This window comes from Gekko japonicus, unplaced genomic scaffold (assembly GCF_001447785.1).
Source record: "Gekko japonicus isolate JY-2015 unplaced genomic scaffold, Gekko_japonicus_V1.1 scaffold1321, whole genome shotgun sequence".
Lineage (NCBI taxonomy): Eukaryota > Metazoa > Chordata > Lepidosauria > Squamata > Gekkonidae > Gekko > Gekko japonicus.
The window spans coordinates 393,790-410,337 of NW_015177053.1; the positions used below are offsets into that span (position 1 = coordinate 393,790).

The 16,548-nt window shown below is 47.7% G+C and overlaps 1 protein-coding gene across 1 annotated transcript in view; it reads left to right on the forward strand.

The window, feature by feature from the left end:
* Positions 1-16,548, forward strand: part of FAM131B (family with sequence similarity 131 member B) — an 80,694-nt gene that overhangs the window by 51,614 nt on the left and 12,532 nt on the right. The window contains exons 2-3 of the mRNA XM_015428121.1: positions 6,829-6,938; positions 15,087-15,122. Coding sequence (XP_015283607.1) covers positions 6,829-6,938; positions 15,087-15,122 — 146 coding nt within the window. The remainder of the gene's footprint in view (positions 1-6,828; positions 6,939-15,086; positions 15,123-16,548) is intronic.

The window sequence follows — 16,548 nt, forward strand, 5'->3', positions numbered from 1 at the left end:
TGCTTTTCCCCCCCCCCCCCCCTGGCTCCTCGACGCTCTGCCCCCCCCCCCGGCTCGCTGCTCACCGCTTCCCTTCGAAGCGGCGGCGGCAGCCTCGGTCGCAGAACGTTCCCTGCGCATGCGCAGGGGACGCTCTGTGTTTCGGGGGGATTTAAACATCCCCCCGATTCTTTTTTCAACATTTAGGATTTTTGTGCACATGTGGGGACTGCCCCACGTGTGCACAAACCTCTCCCTGCCCCCCAAGTGCCCCCGAAGTGCGGATTTAGATATCCGCACAGAGGGGGCCACTTCACTATTAGATATATAGATGATTCATGAGTGCAGTAGTAAAATCTGTGTTCTGATAACTTTCTCCTCCCTTTTACCTGTCTGCTGTAGATTATTCATCAGCAGCTTTTCCCCTAGTCTACAACATAGCGTTCATCTATGAAATTTCTGTAACGATGTTTGTAGAAAGCCTTTCTTAGGGTTGCATGCCATGTTTGTGGACTATATAGTGACATTCTTCATACATATGGATTTATTTATTTGTAAATTAAAGCACGTACACTTTCCTTGTGGCTCTAGGTGTCTTACGAGCAATGTTCCCTCTAAGGCATGGAGTCTTGTGAGCAAAAATTCTACTTTGTGAGCTACTGGCATTAAAGTCGTGAGCAAGCGATTTGGCGACTGCATACATTAGCTTGCTCGGGAGCCCTCCTCCCTGAGCTGAGACAAGAAATGTGTGAGCCAGAGGCTAAAAAACTGAGCTAGCTGAACTGCAGGCTGTGGAAGGTCAGTAGTTCAGCAGTTCGAGACCCGGGTGCCGCATGATGGAGTGAGCTCCCATCTCTAGTTCCAGCTCCTGCCAACCTAGCAGTTCGAAAGCAAGAAATTGCAAGCAGATAAATAGGTATCACTTCGGTGGGAAGGGAACAGCGTTCCGTGCGCCTTGGCGTTTAGTCATGCTGGCCACATGACCACGGAAATGTCATCGGACAGTGCTGGCTCTTCGGCTTTGAAACAGAGATGAGCACCGCAACCCTAGAGTCGGACTCGACTGGCTTTCGAGCAAGGGAACCTTTACCTTTACTAGCTCACACTCACTCAGCTTAGAGGGAACACTGCTTACGAGTAATCATTAAAACATTATAAATGGCCCTGACTTAGCCCAGGCAAGCCTGATCTCGTCAGATCTCGGAAGCTGAGCAGGGCTGACTCTGGCAAGTACTTGGAAGGGAGACCTCCAAGGAATACCAGGGCCGGGATTGCAGGGGCAGGCTATCAGGCCGCCTCTCTGAAACTTCCAAACCCCACTAGGGGTCGCCAGAAGTCACCATGACTTCCAGGCATGCAAGCGAAATACACACACAACATTACAAATGAAAACCAAATAATTAAAAAAAAAAAAAGCAAATACCTTCCTGCCAAAAAGATACTGCTGTTCATACCCCCTTAAAATCACTGGTAAACAGGCCTTGCAGGATGTCCTGAAGACTTCCAGCCAAGGAGCCCATTCCATGGTGTGGGAAGCATGTTGGAAAAGTCCCGGGCTCTGGTGGATGCTGGGCAGACCACCCTAAATAGGGGGAACGGCCAGCAGGTGGCAGCCTGAGAACCATGGTTGGTATATGGGAACATGTGGGAGGAGACGGTCCTTCTCAGCCAATGAAAGGCTTTAAAGGTAATCACTACCCACCTGAATTGAATCTGGAAACAAAAAAGGCAGCCAATGTAGCTATTTCAAAATGGACAAGGAATGTGGACTGTCGGCTGGCTCACCCCTGATAATAACCGTACTGCTGCATTCTGGACCAGCTGGAGTTTCTGGGTTGTCTTCAAGGGCAGCTCAACATGAAGCGCCTGACAGTAGTCCAGCCGTGAGCTTACGAACACAGGGGACAGTGGGGCCAGATCCGCTGACTCTGAGAAGAGAGGGAGCTGGCGAATCTGATGCCCCTCTTAGGTGGCACTCTTGGCCACTGCACCAGCACGTTTTTCAAGCAGCCATTCTAGGTCCATGTGCACCTCCCAAGTTCTCTACAAAAGCTAATCCATCCAGGACGAGTGGATCCAGTCCACTTGTAGAACGCCAGCCTTCCCAAAACAAAAATCTCGACACAAACTTCCAGTTGTTTGGTAACTGTTAGGGATGAGTGGATTCCTGTAACTCCATGCCAGTTAAGATTCTGACTGTCTTTAATCCAGGGCTTTCACTGCCACAGTCTTCTATTGCATTTTGCAGAACTTGGGAGAGCAGAGTTAAAGAGAAAACGGACTTCTCTGTTTCCTTGATGTTTGTGGAAACTACAGGTGGGGATTGGGGGGGGGAGATGTTCATTCCAGGCTGTGCACTTCCAACCCCTGTGTGAACCAGGCATCTGGGGGAAAGTAACTTAAAATGACTACAACAATATAATAGAGGCCTATTCAAAACTATACCTTTGTCTGTGGAGAAAATTAAAGAGGGGGGGGGGAAATCAGTATTCGAAGGCCATTTGTGAAAGGGTTTTTTTGTTTGTTTGTGTCTGTATTTCTGAAGTAGGGAGGTCTTCTGTACCACAGAAACAAAAAGAAAGAAAGCACTCCAGAATCAGTTCATTGCGTATTGAAGGACATTTTTTGGGGGGGTGACTCATCAAAGGCTAGGGCTTAAGGAGGTTTCAATGATTTTTGTTTAATTTCCGTGGTGTAGGAAAGTGCAGTTACGTTCCTCAGTACCTATAGAAACAAAAACAAAAAAATAGAAACCCTTTCAGATCACCCCTTGGCATGCTAATTTCCCCCATGGGAAACTGGTAATTTTGAAGGGTTTTCTTTTTCTTGCCATCTTCCTAGAATCCCCGGATCTTGAGGCTGCATTAGGGTTGCCAGGCCTGGGTTGGAAAATACCTGAAGACTTTGGGGGTGGAGCCTGGAGGGGGCAGGGTTTGGGGAGGGGAGGGGCCTCAGCACGGTACAGTGCCATAGAGTCCTCCCTTCAAGACAGCCATTTTCTCCAGGGGAGCTGATCTCCAGGCCCCACTTGGAGGCTGCCAACCCCAGGTGGCATATGTGCATACTAGCCTTGCCAACTCCAGGTTGGGAAATTGCTGGAGATTCAGGAGTCCACCCTCCAAAGTAGGCATTTTCTCTAGGGGAACTGATCTGACACCTGGTGATTACTTGTAATTCTGGGAGACATCTAGGCCCCACCTGGAGATTGGCAACTTCAGGCGAATATTTTCCCAGAATCCACAATTTGCAGGGGCACCAGAGAAGAAATTTAAACTATTGTGAAGTGTAGAGTTATCGCGGAATGTTCATCAGATCTCCCCCTTAGGTTAGGTTTTGCACTGGGGGGGGGGGGGGGGGGGGGGAGACCCAAGTTCCATGGCAAAATCCACCAGAGGGGGCTTCTGTAATCTTCCCTAGTAGTACTTCAGAAGCACATTTAACAGCCATGCATTTGGGCAACTGATGCAAGTAGGGTTGCTGACTCCTGATTTGGAAATCCCTGGAGATTTTTGGCCTGGCGCCCGGGGAGGGCAGGGGTTTGGGGAGAGGAGGGGCCTCAGCTGGTTATAATGCCAAAGAGTCCATTCTCTAAAGCAGCCGTTGTCTCCAGCGGAACAGATCTCTCCAGTCTGGAGATCATCATAATTTGGGGTGACCTACAGGCCTCACCTGAAGGCCGGCACGCCTAGATGCAACGATTCAATGTCGTCTTTTCCTTCAGGGAGTTTTAAGCTGTTGTTTTTGTGAGTTGCTCCTTTAGGGTTTTTTGTATGCAAATATTATACATTGAAGTTTCTTGTCTTATTGGTGCTGTTAGTGTTACCAGGTATGGACTAAACTTGATTGGGTAAGTGATCTGTTCTAAAATTGGTTACCTGTCCATCTTGTTCTCAGGGCTGGGCTTTTTGTCTAATTCTTGGGGGTTGCGTCAAGTTTTTGTCTTGGATGTGTTGCCCTTGGTTTGGCGAGTCTGAATTTCCTTTGTTCAGCCTATGGTTCCTCTCTCCCTGCAGTTCAGTCCAGTGCGTTGTTCTAGTGTGGCTTTTCTCACATCAAGGTATCGTTGCCAGTTATCCCAGTCTGCCAGCAGCAGATTATACACAGCACTGATCGGCTGGTACTTGTGTCATCCATAATCCACTTTCCTACCATCATCAGGACACTTTAAAGTAGAGATGTTGAACTCATTTTTTTATGAGGGTCAGTTCTGACATAAAGGTCACTTTGTCCAGCCGGGCATATGTGTCATAAAATGTAATGTCTCCATTCCGGGAGATATAAACTCTATAAAGGACAGAGGCAAACCCAGTTAACAACATTACTTTTTACTTAAGATACAAACATGCTTTAAGCATTAACACTCTCACAGTATTTCCTTAAAGTATCTTCCTGATGCCCACACTCCCACTTCCACCGTCTTCTGTAAGCCGCCCAGAGCCTGTTTACAGGGTGGGCGGGGTATAAATATAAGTATGTATAAATAAATAAATAAATTACTCATTAGCACTGGGACAGTACACAGGAACATAATGCACAGCCTCTGCCATTTGGCAATAGAGGTAATAACTAATTGCTCATGGATTGGATATAAGAGCCCTGGACGGGCTGGTTCCGGCCCCCGGGCCTTATGTTTGACACCCCTACTTTAAAGTGTCAGCTTGCCTTTTGATATACTACGAAGAGGTCACCAAAAACTCATCTCAGACACGTGTGCTGGCCAGAACATGTGTTGCATTTATATAGCTTGGAACTTTGGTCATTCAGCTAATTGGCTAAAATTCACAACTGACCACAAAGACTGAAGGGTTCCTTCTAAATTAGCAGTAAGCAATTAGAAGCATTCTTGTAACTACTCTGCTAATTTCTCTTGGGTCCAAACCACTGTTCCCTCTAAGATGAGTTCGTGTGAGCTAGCTCACAGTTCTTTAGCCTCCGGCTCACACAGTTTTGTCTGAGCTCAGGAAGGATGGCTCCAGAGCAGACTAATTTATGCAGCAGCCAAATCACTCACTCACAACTTTAATGCCGGTGGCTGACAAAGTGGAATTTTTGCTCACAAGACTCCACAGCTTAGAGGGAGCATTGGTCCAAACATACTCTTGTCCGATCTTTGCCAATATTCACAATTCCTGTCACAGTGGCCCTTTCTGTAAGTTCTTCCCCCTTAATTATTCTACACTGTTTTTGGATCTACCTGGTAATTCCTGAATATATCCAGGATTTGGGGGGGATTTTTTCCCCACGTCTCCCTAGAAAAGCCAAATACATTTGGGATCCCAAACTCTACCCGAAAAATACTGCTAAGACAGATGCACTTCAGTGCAAGTGAGATGCATTTCAGTGCAGAACTCCAGCTCAGTGCTGATGTGATTTTCTTCCACATAGGGATGTCCATTAGGATCTACCTGAGCCAAAAATCTACCTTAAAAATACCAAAATGCAGCTACCTTGCATTGTCATAGGGTTGCCAGCTCTGGGTTGTGAAATTCATGGAGATTTTGGGGGAGGGGGAACCTAGGAAAGGAGAGGAGGGACCTCAATGGCATATAACACCATAGGTTTCAATCTTCTAAAGCAGCCTGTCATATTCAGGGCTAAGTCTGATGCTGTTGCTCTACCTGGGGCTTCCGGGATACACAAATACAATAACAACAAGTACAGGAATACACAGGAGCAAGGTTTACAAACCAGCCTGGAGTCAGTTATCCAAAGGTCCAGTCCAAGGGCCAGGGGAGGAGGGTCCAGGGGTCCAGTTCCAAGGCTTAGGAGCAGGTGCAGGATACAGGGTTCTGGGTCCCAGGCTTCAGGAGCAAGCACAGATTAGACAAGGTACAAGACAGCAGGGTCAGGGTTAACTCTGTTTGCTAAACAGGTCAGCACGCAGAGGCAAACAAGGCTGCTTCCCCACTGAGCCATGCTCACTGTGTTCCTTTTATCTGTGCCTTTTGCTGACTCATCCCCCCAAGGGCCACATGTTGCCCCTAACAGTCATGTTCACCTTTGTACCGGCACAGATCTTTTACTATTTCCCTATCAGCCTGTCAGCCCTGGACCTGCAAGGACTTCTCTCCGGGAACTAATGCTGACTGTTGCTAAGGAGCCACGCGGGCACTCCTTCGTCTCTCCTGAGCCACCAAGCGCTCTCTTTTTCTTCTACACTCTACTGGCTCAGGAGAGGCTGGGGGTGGGAAAGCCAACCTCCATGGTGTCTCCTTCTTATCCAGGAAGATTGAGCAGCCCGGCTGTGCCTGGGAAGCATTCTCACTTCCCAATGCTTCCCCCATTGGGTCTGCTGCTGGATCCTGCCGCTCAGGTGGCAATCCCATCAGTGCGGGGCCTGATTCTTCAGATTCCTCCTCAGCCAAGGAGGTGGCAGTTGGCTAGCCCACAACACAGCCATTTTCTCCAGGGGAACTGGCCTCTGTCTTCTGGAGATCAGTTGTAGTTCTGAGAGATCTCCAGACCCCACCTGGAGGTTGGCAATTCTAGTTTATGCAGGGCTCTTTTTGTAGCAGGTACTCATTTGCATATTAAGCGACACACCCCTAATGTAGCCAATCCTCCAAGAGCTTACAGTAGCCCCTGTAAGAAGAGCTCTGTAAGCTCTTGGAGGATTGGCTACATTAGGGGTGTGTGGCCTAATATGCAAAGGAGTTCCTGCTACAAAAAGAGCCCATAGGTCAGTGTTCTTGGGGGGGGGGGATCAATCCTGTTTGGCCATCAGCCCGAGCCAAAGATCCTCGGGCCAGAGATCTCCAACAAATCAACAGTTTGTCGTTTCCGGTGTCAAAAAAAAGGAAACTCGGTGGCTATTCGCTGTTTGCAGCATCTGTCTTTGTGTATCTGCAGGAAACGAAGTGATTGCTGTGGACTGGAAAGGGCTTCGAGATGTGGACCAGATCAATATGGACAGCACCAGCTCGCTACACGGCAGCAGCATTCACCGGCCCTCCACGGAGGTGAGCGCCCGTCCCGTGGCCACAGAGGAGAGAAGCTGTCATTGGTCAAGGACGTCAGTCGCTGAAGCGATGTAGGCCCCCACAGGGCTTGTCTTTTAGCCTCAATGATTTTTGAGTCCCAAATGGCTTATTCATTTGTATGGGGCGTAGCGACCAGGTCTGCCGGAACCCCTGTTTGGGTCCCAGCAAAACACTTGGAAGCCGAGGCACTCAACAAGATAAAAATGTGGCCCCAATGAGACGACGGGTGTTCCATGGAGCAGCGTAGGAGGGATGGAGGTGGGCAGTCCACAATCCAAACAATTCATCCGAGAGTCTTGTCGGTCGTCAGCAGTGCTAAGTCCACATTTCCTAGTCGTGACGTCTGTCTAAACTACTCGTCTTAGAGCTTTTCCACATGAGGGCCTTCGTTCTGTTTTCTGAGCTGTTCGTCTGATAGCAGAACTGCATCAAGCACTGAGCTTCCGCACATCTTCCCTCTCTCGACAGTTTTTCGGCTGCCACGCCAGCTTACCTTCTTATATTTATATATATTTATTTATACTTTCGGTTTATATACCGCCCTGACCCCGAAGGGTCTCTGGGAGGTTTACATAGTGGTTCTAACCAACCAATTAACCTAACTAGGGCCACATTGTCTACAGGGTGGTGACTGCCTACCAGCACGCCGGGCTAGTTGTCATCCGGCTTCCTTCTGCGGCTTCAGATATTGGCGTCCTGGTGCTATTTCTGGAGCCAATCTTCCCCGAGCAGCTTCCTCTGGCAGGTCTCGTCTTGGCACATGGTTCTGTGTTGGCTGCAGTTCCGGCTACTGTCCACAGGTGGCTCCGCTGCGCTGCGCCGCACGTCACCACGCTCTCCAAGGCTCCACTTCTCCGGGCTCCGCCTCCAATATTGCTCCACCGATCGCCAGGAACTGCTCCGCCGCCATTATAGACATGCCTCAATTTGATTGGGTTTTCTGAGAGAAGGTGCTGTCATTGCCGGCAGTGCAACGGACCCCTCTCCATTGTTCCCGCTACGCTGAGTTAGTGTGAGCCAGCTCACAGGTTTTTTAGCCTCCAGCTCACACATTTTTGTCTCAGTTCAGGAAAGGATGGCTCCAGAGCAAACTGATTTATGGAGTAACCAAATTGCTCGCCTACATCTTTAATGCCAGTAGCTCACGAAGTAGAATTTTTGCTGACAAGACTCCACAGCTTAGAGGGAACATTGCACCCCCTCCGTCTTTTGTTTCTTTTTAATGTACATGCGCTGTATCGTTAGTAACCTACAGCTAGAAGAGAAGCTAGGCGTGTGAATGTGTGAGAACTGTCATATGGATAAATGCTCTCAACTCTAAGGTTCAGCCCAAAAGCTGGACATTTGGAGCTGCAAATTGGGGGGGGGGGGGTTAAGTTTTCCTGTCCATAAAAGGCAGGCAAAAAAAAAGGCCATTGGGCCCCCCCCCCCAATCTAGTCAATCACTTTCAGGCAGCAGGTACTTAATGTTCAGTCATGTAAATGTCTCTAGCAGACTAAGGACAAGGAAGCAGTCCAGCAGGGCTGCCCTGGGACAGTCCCCATCAGGAGCTAAAGGAATACCTCCCCAAACCCATAAAATATAAAATTCCCAAGAAAACTAAACATAAGGGGGAGCTCTTGATTTCGAGAAACAGGCACATCTTATAGTGATGTATTGCTCTCAGGGAGGGTTTTTTAATTAATCAAAAACTGTCCTATGCAAGGAAACAAAATCCTTCTTTCCATGGAAGGAAAGGGGAGGGGTAGAGCAAACCGAGAGAGCCAGGCACAAAGGCAAAGAGTGAAGGCCGAGTGGCCAGAATAGAGATGCCAAGTCCCCCCAGGGGGCGGGGAAAATCCCGCCTGGGAGGTCCGTTCCCCGCCGCCGCCGCCGGATCAGGCCCCCGGGGGAACCCCACCCCCAAAGCACGTCACACGGAAGTGACGCAAGCAGGTAAGCACTTGGCAACCCTAGGCCAGAAAGACCAGGGAGGTCACCTGTTAGGGTAGCCAGCTCTGAGTTGGGAAATACCTGGAGGGCTGGGGGTGTGTGTGTGAAACCTGAGGAGGGCGGGGTTTGGGGAGGGGAGGGACTTCAGCAGGGTATAATGCCATAGAGTCCATCTTCCGAAGCAGCCATTTTCTCCAGGTGACGTGGAGATCGGTTGTCATCCCAGGAGATCTCCAGCCGCCACTTGGAGGGTGGCGACCCTAGCTCCTGTCTTCTGAATGGGCAAGGAACCAAATGGCCACAGCCAGTGCGCCCTCTGAATTGTGGAGCCTTGTGAGCAAAAATTCCACTTCGTGAGCGACTGGCGTTACAGTTGCGAGCGAGCGATCTGGCTGCTGCATCAGTTAGTTTGCTCTGAGCTAAGACAAAAAAGTGTGAGCTGGAGGCCAAAAAACTGTGAGCTGGCTCACACTAACTCAGCTTAGAGGGAACACTGGCCACAGCCAGAAAAAAACAAATTAGGGGGCTAGGGATGCCAACCTCCAGGTGGGACCTGGGGATCCCCTAGAATTACAGCTCATCTCCAGACTACGGAGATCAGTTCCCCTGGAGAAAGTGGATGCTTCGGAGGGGGGACTCTAGGGCATTGGACCCCGGTGAGGTCACTGTGGCCTTCCTAGGCTTCATCCCCAAATCTCCAAGAGATCCCCAACCCTGATCTGACATCCCTACCCACCATCCACCGCTGGTGGCCAGGGGTATCTGACAAGTGGCAACCCTGTTGTACATATTAGATTCCATGTCAAAAATGAAGTCAAATGAGGAGGAAGATCTATGTTTTATTTCAATTAACAGAAAAACAATTGGACCAAATAGTCCATCCAAAATCGACTACTTTCTTCTCAGCATATTTAGGAAATATGCTTCAATTAACAGGAAAACAATTAGACCGAATAACTCATCAAAAAATTGACAACTCTCTTCTTTTTCTTCTTCATCTTCTTCTTGAACCTATTCTGAACATATTCAGGAAATACATGGTATTTTATACATGGACGGACATCACCAAGAAAACAATATTCAAACAGCATAGTTGGTTACAAAAGACAGTGGTAATTTGAGTAATAATCCTCTGATTGGCCAGATGTAAAGAAACATATATCTATGTCAATCTAAGTGTTTACTTAACCTAACCTAAATGATAATGGGCAAGGATTCTTCATACGAGACTAAAATCCTATCTGACCCAGACATTGAAAGGTTTGGCCGTAAGAACTACAGAATCATGAACTTTGTACCTATTATGTTGTCTGCTAACAATATCAGACCTACAAAAGGAAAGCCTTCTATATAACAGGCCTTTCTAACATCCTAATGAAATATTACTTAAAGAATAAATCTATAAAAACCAGAGAAATATGAATATGAACCATCAAGAAGGAAAAACAACCTATATATAAAAATCTTTATATTCCCATTCATACTACAACCCTTGGGGGGGGGGGACAGAGAAAGGAAAAAGGACCCGTTGCTGCTAGCGTGTGGGAACGGCAGTGATTACTCCTATGCCTTCTTTTAGCAATGCATAGCAACTTAAAAATTTTTTTTTGCAAATGTGCTGATGCCAGAGTTAAAAATTCCTTATTATTCAGGCAGGGGAAAGAGACTACAGGGCGGGGTTGTCCCCACAGTCACAATCCGGGCAGCAGGAAGTGGGCGAGACCAGCAAACGCACTAGAAACATATATGTGAATAAATATGATTCCGATTCAGTTGCTAGGAGAAAAGACTGGAGAGAAAGTGGTCCCCAAAAAGAGGCAGGAAGCAGGGAAAAGGTGAGGCAAAAATGCAGAGGTCATTTCGGGGGGGATCGCGGGGGATCACAGTTCCCCCGGGTGAGGGAAGCCGGGCACATGATGAAGCCCTGCCCCGCTTCCGGCCCTCATTCAGCCAGGAGGAGGCAGGAGAAGAGGGAGGGTAAGTTGCTTCCTCCCTGCCTCTCCCCACCCCTGCCTGCCTGGGGCCACGGAGGGCTTTCGCGGGGCTTCCTTGCACCCCCACCGGCCTTGCAGGTCCACTGCCAGCGGCGGCCGGGACCGTTGGGGGCGGGGTGTGTGGCCTTATGACACACTTCCGGTGATGCCAGGGGGTGTGGCCTTATGACACACTTCCGGTGATGTCAGGGGGTGTGGCATATGCTAATGAGTTATGCTAATAAGTTCCCCTAGCTCTTTTTCTACGAAACAACCCCTGCAAAAATGAATGTCTCAGGAGAGTGCGCGGAAGCCGTTTGGGGCTGGAACCGATGCAGGAGCGCCGTGCCAAAATGCCCTTCGTCTGGTGCCTGTCTAAACTACTCATGTTCTTTATAGCATCATCTTACATTAGAGCAGCTGGCTCAGAGAGTCTCTCTTTTTTTTCTTCCATACAATCACAGCCAAGTCCTGGTCATTTGATTACCAGGCAGTGATTTCTGTACAGCTTTAATTTTGTTATCTGGCAGCTTCTATGCCTTCTGTAATTTTAGGTGAGTTATCTATCTAATAAGGTAAATGCGCTCTGATGAGACCTTTGATTTTCCAAAGAGCAAGGCTATTTTTATTCGAACCTACTATGTTATTTTGGGGAAGATCCTACAGCTTTGCGCATTGCAGAATGCAAGCAGTTCACTGTTGAGGGATGCTGGGTGGTGGCAGCTGGAGAGCGCATGAGGCAGCATGTTACACTGGTTAAAGCAAAAGCCCCTTTGGCAGTGTTCCCTCTAAGCTGAGTTAGTGTGAGCCAGCTCACAGTTTTTTAGCCTCCGGCTCACACATTTTTGTCTTAGCTCAGGAAGGATGGCTCTAGAGCAAATTAATATCCTCAAAAAGGATATTATAGCGTTGGGAAAAGTGCAGAAAAGGGCAGCAAGAAAGATAAAAGGGTTGGAACACTTTCCCTATGAAGAAAGGTGTAGTTTGGTGTAGTGGTTAAGTGTGCGGACTCTAATCTGGGAGAACCGGGTTTGATTCCCCACTCCTCCACTTGCACCAGGCTGGATGACCTTGGGCAAGCTGTAGTTCTGATAAGAGCTGTTCTTGAAAAAGAGCAGTTTCTGTCAGAGCTCTCTCAGCCCCACCTACCTCACAGGGTGTCTGTTGTGGGGAGGGGAAGGGAAAGGAGTTTGTAAGCCGCTCTCTTCTTCTCTTAAAGTGCTTGGGGCTCTTTAGCTTGGAGAAACGACGGCTGAGGGGTGACATGATCGAGGTTTACAAGATTATGCATGGGATAGAGCAGGTCGAGAAAGAAGTACTTTTCTCTTCTCCCTTTCTCACAATAGAAGAAGAAGAAGAAGAAGAAGAGGAGGAGGAGGAGGAGATTGGATTTATACCCCGCCCTTAACTACCCAAAGGTGTCTCAGAGCGGCTTACAAACTCCTTTCCCTTCCCTTCCCCTCCCCACAACAGACACCCTGTGAGGTGGGTGGGGCTGAGAGAACTCTGACACAAACTGCTCTTTTTCAAGGACAGCTGTGCCAGAGCTTGTGACTGACCCAAGGTCACATCAGCAGGTGCAAGTGGAGGAGTGGGGAATGAAACCCGGTTCTATCAGATTAGAGTCCGCGCACTTAACCACTACACCAAACTACACCTTTCTTCATAGGGAAAGTGTTCCAACCCTTTTATCTTTCTTGCTGCCCTCGTGGGCACTCCATGAAATTGCTGAGCGGTCAGGTTAGAACAGATAAAAGGAAGTAATTCTTCACTCAAAGAGTGATTAACTCATGGGATTCACTGCCACAGGACGTGGTGGTGGCTACAAGCATGGACAACTTGAAGAGGGAACTGGATAAACATATGGAGCAGAAGTCCATCAGTGGCTATTACCCATAAGATATAGATAGGAACTCTCGGGCTGGGGCAGGTGATGCTCTGAATTCTTGGTGCTTGGGGAGGCAACAGTAGGAGGGCTTCTAATGCCCTGGCCCCACTGATGGACCTCCTGATGGTACCTGGTATTTTTGGCCACTGTGTGACAGAGTGTTGGACTGGATGGGCCACTGGCCTGGTCCAACATTGGCTTCTCTACGCAGTAGCCAGATTGCTTGCTCACAACTTTAATGCCAGTCGCTCACAATTTTTGTTCACAAGACTCCACAGCTTAAAGGGAGCATTGCCCTTGGGTTCCAGCTTCTTGCTCCTGTGAGTTTGTCAATGGCATCTTATTGGCCACCACTGGAGATTGACTGCTAGAGTAGTTAGACCTTTGGCCTGAAGCAGTGGAGACTGACTAGATCACTCTCCCCAAAATGGTGCCCACACCTTTCCAGGCACCTGCCAAGTATTTTTTGAAAGTGGGTGGGGGAAAGTGGGGCTTTTGTCAAGCAAGGCTTCCATTTGGTCCTTGGAGATCTGATTGGCTGTGCAAGTTTTAAAAGGCTGCTTCGGGCGCAGCTGCCAGGGCAGCACAAGGATCTTCACTGTGCGACTGAAGGTAAGCGGTGCAAATGCAAGAAAATATTTTTAAGCAATGCATTCATTTAAAAAGGCATCCTATTAAGCAGAGCATCTGTCTGAAATGCTGGAGGAGTTGCTCTTAGCGTCATGCGTGACCTCTCTCCCAGACATTTTGTGGTTGGCGCCATCCTTCCATGGCAGCCATTTTGTGGGTGTGCCCACCACCCTGTGTCAGAACTCCATAGGGGCCTTGACTAGACCTTCTGGCAGTTCTCCAGCATCCCTGGCTGATGTTCATCCCAGCCTTCCTACCTGAGATGCTTTTATCATGGCAGGAGTTGAGAATCTGGGGCTTTCTGTGTACAAAGCAGTTGCTTTGCTATTGAGCCATTTCCCCTAGCTGGAAGAAATAAACTAGATCAAGAAAGATTCCACACACCTCCAAGCACCCATCTGCCCATGTTTGAGTTGATTATGCAACAATTGCATTGGTATGCTGGGATGCACATTCCAACATGATTTTTAAAGATGCATCCCCATCTACCTTCTTACTAAACTAGTCACATGTTAACAGTTTGCTTATTACTGCCTAGAGCTGGATCAGGGACACATTCCTCATGTGCAGGCTTGTAATTTGATGTAGACTCTAGGGGTGTGTCCTTGGTATATACCAAGCCAAATAAATACCCCAAAAATACCTTATCAGAGATTTGTATTCAGCTACCGAAATAGCCACACCCGAATAAAAGCTGATATTATTCGGGTGTGCTTAGACGGCATTAAAAGAGACCGTGGTCTCTTTAAATGCCTTCTGAGTTTGCGCACCGCTGTAGCAGTGCAATTCAGTGAGTGAACTCAGCAAGCATTTAAACTTTAAATCCTTTCTCCATTATACCCTATGAGGACAGTCCCCATAGGGTATAATGGAGTTGAATAAAGCCAGGTTTCCCAAATATTTATCCGAATCCCAATACAAAACCGATACTGGTATTCGGGAATATTCATATTACTGATACATTATGGGTCCGGATCAGGAAAAAAACCTGATTTATTTTTTTTGCACACCCCTAGTAGACACCTGAGGGTAGAGTAGTGCTGGTAAACTGAAAATTAAGAAACAAAGAACTGAATGGTTAAGTGTGGATAGAGAATTTTCAATTAGAAAAAAAGGGTGAAATTGGGAAGACAGCATTCCATAAGCAGGATATCCCATAGAATATGGTTGGGTAAAAAGAACATTGGAAAAGAGATGGCATTCAAGAAGAAGATGAAAACCGGCAGAGCCAAGGAACCTGAAGGATTGTAGAGAACTATGTAGAAGCAAGAGACTTTCTAGCCCAAAGCCAAAGCCTGCTCCGTTCTATATAGCTGTGTGTGCTCGATTGTCACATTTGCTGTGAATAAACTTCTGTCTGACACATTCATCCCCTTTAAATATATGCCTACCAGTATCAGAACTCGTGTTCAATCACAAAGGCAGAAAAAGTTTGAAACTTGGAGGGGGGGGGAGAGACGCTTCAGAGGTGTTCTGTTTCTGTGTTTCTCCTCGATCTCCCATCTTTCTTGTTCTTTGGTACTATGGCTTATTTCAGACAGACACTTTCCCTTTCTACTCACACTGAAGCAGTAGCTCTTTTATGTGTGAGAATGGATTTGGCTGTTTGTAGTGACCTCCAGAGATAGCTGATAGAGAAAAAAAATATCACATACAGGAGAGGTTCTTGCTTGATTCTAACATCCCCTCTTCCTTTCCCACAGCAAACACGGACAGATTTCTCTTGGGATGGCATTAATGTAAGTACAACCTCCACACCTGAAAGGATTTCTGTGCATGCTTCTTGCGGTCTGTCTGTGTGTAGGAGCTTGGCTTTGGTGGGCTGTCCATGCCTCTGCTGGGTCTGGAGGTGCATTAGAGTTGCCAATCCCACAGTTGGGCAGGGAATTCTCCTGCTCAGTTTCTCCTGCTCAGGGCAGCAGTGTGGGGGGGAATTAAAAATTGTTATTATTGTTGTTATTGTTGATTATTATAATAATAATAATAACATTAACAACAACAATAATCTGCCCTCCCCCCAAATGGGGCTCAGGACGGTTAACAACAGGTACAATTCTAATAAATACTATACATAGACACACACACATATATATACATAAAGGTAAAGGTTTCCCTTGCTCGAAAGCTAGTCAAATCCGACTCTAGGGGGCAGTGCTCATCTCCGTTTCCAAGCCAAAGAGCCAGCGCTGTCTGAAAACATTTCCATGGTTATGTGGCCAGCATGACTAAATGCCGAAGCGCACAGAATGCTGTTACCTTCCCACCAAAGTGATACCTTTTTTTTTTTTTTAATCTACTTGCAATTTCTTGCTTTCGAACTGCTAGGCTGGCAGGAGCTGGGGCCAGAGACAGGAGTTCACTCCGTCACACGGCACTAGGGTCTCGAACTGCCAAACTACAGACCTTCTGGTCTGCAGCGGTGGCTCAAGTGGTTAAGACGCTGAACTGCAGGCTGTGGAAGGTCAGTAGTTCAGCAGTTCAAGACCCGGGTGCCGCATGATGGAGTGAGCTCCCATCTGTAGTTCCAGTTCCTGCCACATGACCACGGAAACGTCTTCGGACAGCGCTGGCTCTTCGGCTTTGAAACGGAGATGAGCACCGCAACCCTAGAGTCGGACTCGACTGGCTTTCGAGCAAGGGAACCTTTACCTAACCAACTTTATTTCGGCTTGCATGACCAAAAGTCTTAAGCACACTTGTACAACCTTTACCTATATATATATATACACACACACACACACACACACACACATACAGATTAAAATTTTAAAAGAATAAAATGGCAGTAATCAAACTAATCAGATGGCTTTAGACATTCTGTATCCTTCCCCTAGAGTGGGGAGGCACGGAGAACAGGCTTTATGGCAAACCGTTGCTGTCCTCAACCAACGCTGTCAGCGCTAACTGGGGTGTCACATCACTGCAGATTGAAAAACAAAAACTGATGAAGGGTAGCTCTAGGAATTACTGGAAACTGTGGTTTTACTGTAGAGTTTCTGGCGATACCTATGGCACTTCCCGTTTTTTACCATATCCCTGCCCACAGCCCTACTGCCAGTTGCCACGCAACCCTATTTCTGTGATGGTACGTTTTTGGATTATCCCTAGGATCTAGTGCATAATTAATCTGTGAAAACTGGATTAATTACCTGGGTGCCTGCTGAA